The sequence below is a fragment of the Limulus polyphemus genome, unplaced genomic scaffold (assembly GCF_000517525.1).
Source record: "Limulus polyphemus unplaced genomic scaffold, Limulus_polyphemus-2.1.2 Scaffold1514, whole genome shotgun sequence".
NCBI classification, from domain to species: Eukaryota; Metazoa; Arthropoda; class Merostomata; order Xiphosura; family Limulidae; genus Limulus; species Limulus polyphemus.
The window spans coordinates 181,063-188,019 of NW_013667124.1; the positions used below are offsets into that span (position 1 = coordinate 181,063).

The 6,957-nt window shown below is 35.3% G+C and overlaps 1 protein-coding gene across 1 annotated transcript in view; it reads right to left on the reverse strand.

Moving 5' to 3' along the window:
* Nucleotides 1-6,957, reverse strand: part of LOC106463908 — a 150,389-nt gene that overhangs the window by 69,592 nt on the left and 73,840 nt on the right. The window contains exon 3 of the mRNA XM_022391547.1: nucleotides 3,088-3,951. Coding sequence (XP_022247255.1) covers nucleotides 3,088-3,951 — 864 coding nt within the window. The remainder of the gene's footprint in view (nucleotides 1-3,087; nucleotides 3,952-6,957) is intronic.

Genomic DNA, 6,957 nt, shown 5'->3' on the forward strand with positions numbered 1-6,957 from the left:
GTCAAATTCATTTTCAATGATCAACGCAGTTGGAAAAGTATTTTAATGTAACTATGATTTACATATCACACACTGTACGTTACATTAGCTTGTATGTTGTTGCGCTTACGTTGCCATCTTTTGACGAAATAGGGAAATAGATTTGAACGCAGGAGTTTCGTAAAGAGCGCGAACGGTAGTGTGATGTAAAATCACTCATGCTAGAAATTTTCATAAAAGCGACCCGAAAAATGGCGCTAACTCGGTAACCCATGGCCCGATTTTAACGAAACTTGTTTTAATCGGTTTCTATTCTCATTTCTCATATTCTATTTATACTTATATTCTCATTTTGTGCGCCGTTTTTGCTGTATGTAATTACAGACAAGCACACAAACAAACAAACAATCTCAGAGTTTTTAGTAGTATATAAAATTAGTGTCTATAAAAACAAAGAGCCGTCTGTTTGTCACGCCGATATTTCGGCTGTTGCGGTACCGATGGACTTGCACGAAACAACGGCGCTTCCTGGCGCAAGTTTGTCGTTTTATAATTATTCCACCTATATATATATATATATATATTTATATTGAAAAGGAACGATTTGTCGAGAACTTAAAGAGTAATAAAATCGAATCGGATAAGCGCGCCCCACGCTTGGTATTATAATTTTGAGAAGAAAAATTAATCATTATTTCCAGTCATATGACGGTCATTCATCTTGTTACTAATATTAATTTGTGTCTATTTAAATATATCGCCATAGAATGGTATAATAATGAAAAAATAAACACAGTTAACTTGTTTTAGGACACACTGTGACTTGTTACTTTTTTATTTTATTTGACGTTTGTTGCTTACGTCACAAACAGTATTCTACAAACACCATCAGCATGTGTTGTAACACATCAGTGATACTAGAATAAATGATAAAATAAAGCTAGGTAGTGTTTGAAATAACTTTTCATTTGGTTTTTCAAAATGTGTAGTACACACTGAAGGGATTTAGACACTTTGACAATAAATTCAGGGAAAGACTACCTTTACTCTCCAGATAATGATAAACAAATTATTATTTTAGCCAAAATTTCGCCATTGCGGCTTCATCAGGGCTAGCTTGTACCCATCTTTCATCAATGCTCTATATAGCTTCATAAAAATATCTTGACGTAGGGTGACACATTCCTAAAATTCGGATTAACAAAACTCTTTAATAAACACAGGCCTGCGATGGTTTTATTGTATTGAAATTTTTACATGTTCTACAATAATTCCTGTTCGCTGAATCCGAAAGTGATATCCATTTTTCTCCATCACGTACAGATTTTTCACAAAACATCATAACGCAACAAATAAAAGAAAGATCACAACAGGTAGTTTTGAGACTAAAAGACGTAGATTTCACAAAAATAAAATCAGGATGAATAAGGATGCATATTCGTTTGACATCAGTGTTCTTCCCTTTTCTTCAGTTTGTTTGTATTTTTTGTTTACAAATACAATAATAAAAAATGTTCATTGTGGTAAAAGAAATAATAATTTGATCTAAGTAAGAGTTCTTTTCTTCTTCCCGATAGGTAAAAAATCATTACATGATAGAAAAAAAAATGAATATTATTTTCGAAATCTGCGTAGCTGAATTGTGGAAAATCCGTTATCAAAACCAAAACAACTTTTATGAAGTTTAAATTCACAGGCCTGTGTAATTGTACTTGTCATAAGACATTAGTATTAAGGCCTATTACATTTTTTGAAACGCTTCATTCTTTATCTAGTCTGGGCCAGCTTGTAAAAGACGTACACAATATAACTGCCACTATATAAAATGGCTTTTATAGATAGTGTTTCGATCACTTTTATGCTTGTTGTATCCAACTGGTATGAAGAGCTATGGATTGAACAAAACGCGTCGTCGGCAATAGCAATGAAAAATATAGTGTGGTTGGTTATTATACACTATTCTAATTCTTGAAAATCTCTAAGGGACTAGATAAAAAATGTATTACTTAAAAATGTAACAGGCCTTATACTAATTACTTATGACAAATATAATTGTAATCATTCTTCGCCAGCTTGTAAAAGGTATTAACACCATAATAATTGTTGCTACTTGTTATTGAATAGATATTCTAGTTATATTCTTATTCATTCCTTAATGATTTGCAAATTTTGTAAAATATACATGTTTTAACGATCAAAAATTAATATGTAAAGTCCAGACGCCAAAGGGAGTTCGCTGAATATTAATTTGTTGTTTTTGAATTTCGCGCAAAGCTACACGAGGGCTATTTGCGCTAGCCGTCCCTATTCAGCAGTGTAAGACTAGAGGGAAGGCAGCTAGTCATCACCACCAACCGCCAACTCTTGGGCTACTCTTTTACCAACGAATAATGAGATTGACCGCACATTATAACGCCCCACTGCTGAAAGGACGAGCATGTTCGATGTGATGGGGATTCGAACCCTCGACCCGCAGATTGTAAGTCAAGCGCCCTAACACCTGGCCGTACCGGGCCCTGAATATTAAAATTGAGGCTTGCGGAAATTTCTTCGCAGTTCGTTCTTCATGTAATGTTGATAATGTGAGACAAATTCGCTGCACCAGGGTTCTCAAGTTGCTTAATGTATCAGAATGATTTATATTAAAAGAAGTTTTTAATCCAACGATCAAACTCTGAACTAAATGCTGTTTGTCTTCTTTTGACGTATGATGGTGTAGGTGATAACCGTAAAATCCATAATAAAGAATACAAACGAAACTAACTTAAAGACTGCCAAAATTATATAAGGCTTTATAAAGAGATGAATTCACCTTGAGAACGTTAGATTACTTTATCATGTTTAAAAAAATATTAGGCTTAGTACATATTAAGCCTAATTTGCAAATACTTGAGACCTTTGTAAAATAAAGTGGGATGCAAAATAGTGGACAAGGAGGCCAAAGAGTGTTTCGACACTTTCACATCAATACTTAGATACTATTATATACGTCACTCTGTGACTTACTAATACACTGCATTATAGCATGCAAGAAAATTTTGTTTCAGTAAACAGCTTTGGCGGTATTGTACGAGCTGTGAGAATAAAGAAGAGAAAAACAGAACTTACCTGACTAATATTGTGGCCAGTGTCCACAAGCACATCGATGAGGTCCATAGACTTGGCGAAGGCATCCCTCAGGTTCACGTGGTGGAAGGACACTATACTGCCCTCTCGCTTGGCCCTCTCCAGCGCCTCATTTCGCTTGAGTGCTTTTTCTCTCCGCATCTGGTTCTTGTAGAATTCGGCAAAATTGTTAACGATAATGGGAATGGGCAATGCAATGACAAGCACCCCGCAGATGCAGCAGACACTCCCTATCATCTTCCCGAAAGGTGTGGTCGGGTAGATATCACCGTACCCGACGGTTGTCATGGTGATACTTGCCCACCAAAACGTCTCTGGAATGCTGATGTATTTAGTGTCTGGTTCATCCTTTTCAGCAAAGTATGCTAAACTTGAGAATATCATGATCCCTATAGCCAAAAACAACATAAGCAACCCGAGTTCCTTGTAACTATTTCTGAGCGTGAACCCAAGACTCTGTAACCCAGTGCTGTGACGAGCTAGTTTTAAGATTCGCAGAATCCTCATGATTCGGAAGATTTGTACAATACGTCTGACGTCCTGAAATTGGTCCGTGTGCTTGTTGGATTCAATGAGAAACAGAGAGACGAAGTACGGCAGAATAGCTAGCAAATCTATAATGTTCAATCCGCCTTTAAAGAACTTCCACTTATTTGGCGCCGAGAGAAACCGCAAGACGTACTCCAGAGTAAACCACGTGATGCAAACAGCTTCCACCATGGCCAGCTTAGGATTATCTCCACCTTGCTGGCCATCCTTCTCCTCCACCTGCATTTGGGGTAACGTGTTGAGTGTCAGAGCGATTGTTGACAGAACTATAAACAGAACAGAGATCACACCGACGACCTAGAAGACAAGCAGGCACCATTTCAGTCAACCCTTTTAAACATAAATGACAAATGATCAAGGAACGACAAGGACATCCAACATAATGTCTAATGCTTTTTACAGAAACAAATATATCGAATTCATTGAAACCAGCTAGCGACAGCGTCTCAAAAATTGTTCAACTTAGTTTATGAAATATTCAATTAAAATAATTGCTGTAATAATATAATTTAAAAGCTAAGTTATTGCAAAATAAAAAAATAAAAACTACATAGCCTAGTTTGAAAGTTCAAGTACTTTCGAAAATTGGTCTCTTGTTTATATCCAGCGCTAGAGTTTTTAGTTTTTTTTTCTAGTAAAGCTGCTTTACCCGAAAAATTAGGAAACTATAGTTACTTATTAGCTACGTTAGGTTATGTATAATTTACATATGTATAAAACAATCTTGGCTATTATTATCTACGTTATCTCTTAGCTCTATAACTTAAAGAACATTTCATTGAAAAGTCAGTTTAAGATAAACAAATTTATTTCAAATATAAGAGGACTACGGAGTAATATTATGTAAGAGCAAACGAAGGCTACTTCAAATGTTTTAATATTTTTCTATCGTAAGCAACACACATCATGATACAGAAAAAACATATAACGAATACATATTACATCATATTATATACCTAGATGTATGTGTTCGTAATTACGAGCAGAAAACTAACGTAAAACACTCATCAGAATTAATTTGCAGTTCACATATCGAGCACGGAAGCTAATTGGTGAAGTAAGTGAACTGAGCGAATATCAACGGCTGGTATATAGCATTGCGGTAGGTGTCGCCACATATTTTAAATGTAGCAGCTTTGTTTATTAAGCGCAAAACTACACAATTAGCCATCTTTGACCTGCTCACCACGGGCATTAAACCCCGAATTTTTAGACGTTATAAGCCTTCAGACTTGGCGCTGAGCCGTGATAGGTTACAGACAGCTTTCTTTCTATATATCTAGCTAAAAATAAATGTAAAGTCTTATTAATTCGATACGTTTTGAAACATCGCATGCGAATAACTCTAATAATATATGCATCATAAGAAATTTATCACATTATTTAACTAAATATACCCCCCTCTATATTTTCAATATACAATCTTATAGCACAAGTTGTTTTGCTTTATGGGTGCTTCAAGAGCTTTCTGCTCTATTAGCACATTGGATTTTACATAGATTTTTGTAGTGCAGAAAGCTCCTGACGAAGCCTTAAGGAAAATATCACGCAATAAAAAAGTTGTACACGCAGAAATACAGGGTGTTTATTTACTATTTTATACGATATTTTTGTTTGTTTAAAACAAAGCCACACCGGCTATCTGCTGTGTCTACCGCGGGGAGTCGAGCCCCGGATTTTAGCGTTTTAAGACAGTAGACTTACCGTTGTAACACCGAGGGACTCGATATATGTAAAACCTTCCAATTGGGTTTCCATTATATTATAAATAAAACGTTATTATTGTGAAATGTTAAACATTAAAGAGGCCAACATTCGCGGACGAATGCAACATGTCTCCGTCACGCAATCCCAACATGGCCAGTTTTGATACCAGATAAATCGTGAAAAACATTGAAAATTCGACAACTGTCTATATCACTGCTTGGGACCTGCAAGAAGGTTTCTTTGTAACAAATCCTGTGTAAGTTGATTGATATACACATGAATAGTTCACTAAAACCTCAAACTGCGCTTTTCTCGCTGATAAACTGAGCAGAAGGCAAAAGTTCCTACTGTCTATATCATTGTTTGGGTCCTGCAAAGAGGATCTTTGTACTAAATCCTACGTAAATTGGTCGAAATATGTCTAAGAAATGTACCAAAACTCTTACAATGATGAGTTTATTTAACCTTTTGACCCCCCCCCCCCAAATGACCACAAACGACCATATCCCACATTTTTCTATGTATATGTATGGAACTAATAAAAAGTACTTTTGTACTAAATCCCATGCACATTGGCCAAAATACGCCTGAGTAACTGATCAAAAATCCCAAAATTATGCTTTTTGTGAACTCTGACTCACCTAAAATGACTCAAAATAGCAAATCCAACTTTTTTCAATGTGTTGGGCGCGTGAAAATTTATATTTGTGCCAAATTTCATCTTGATTGCTGTAGATATGACTGCAAGGAGCCAAAAATATACATTTCTGGGCTGTATGACCTTTGACCCCATAAAATCTTTAAAGAGGCCTAAATATAAAAAAAAGAAAAACATTTGTGGGCATATTGGACCAAAATATAACCCTACCAAGTTTCAAATCAATCCGCCGAGAAATGAAGGAATGACGGTCGATTGAAAGCTGTTTGGAAGAAGAAGAAATAAAGAAAGAAGAAGAAGCAATAGAAAAACAGTATATCTCTCTACGGAGATATGATAAAAATGTTATTGTTGCAAAATATTAAAAATAAACTGTCTTTGCTTGTATTACCCATACTTAAAAATTTCAAGGGAGGATCTTTTTATATTCTATTACTATGCTTTGTTTCTTCGACAAACTGCCCAGGTTTACTTTTATCACGTCTGTTTTGCTAACTATGTAAAATTAAAAACCCTATAGACAACTCGATGATCGTGATTTTAATTTTCTTTTCTTCACTTCTTAAATAATGTCAAACTGCGAGACATATTTATAATATACATCACGTCTGTAATATTATAAATATTAGGTCGTCATGAAATTAATGTCGCTTTTTATTAGATGAGAAAACCCGAACAACTTATATATCAAAACAAAACTTATATTAAATGAAACAGTCTCCATTTTTATCGACGATGCTTTTCCATCTTACAATCAGGTTGTTAATGTCCTGATTAAATAAATCACGTTCTACAATTGCATACGTTTTCCCATTAAGATGGTGTTGCAGCGAACAAAAATGATGGTAATCTGACGGTGCCATATCTGGAGAATATGGTGGGTGGGGAAGAACTTCCTAAACCAACTCCATAATCTTGTGTTATGTCAAAGGTGCCAC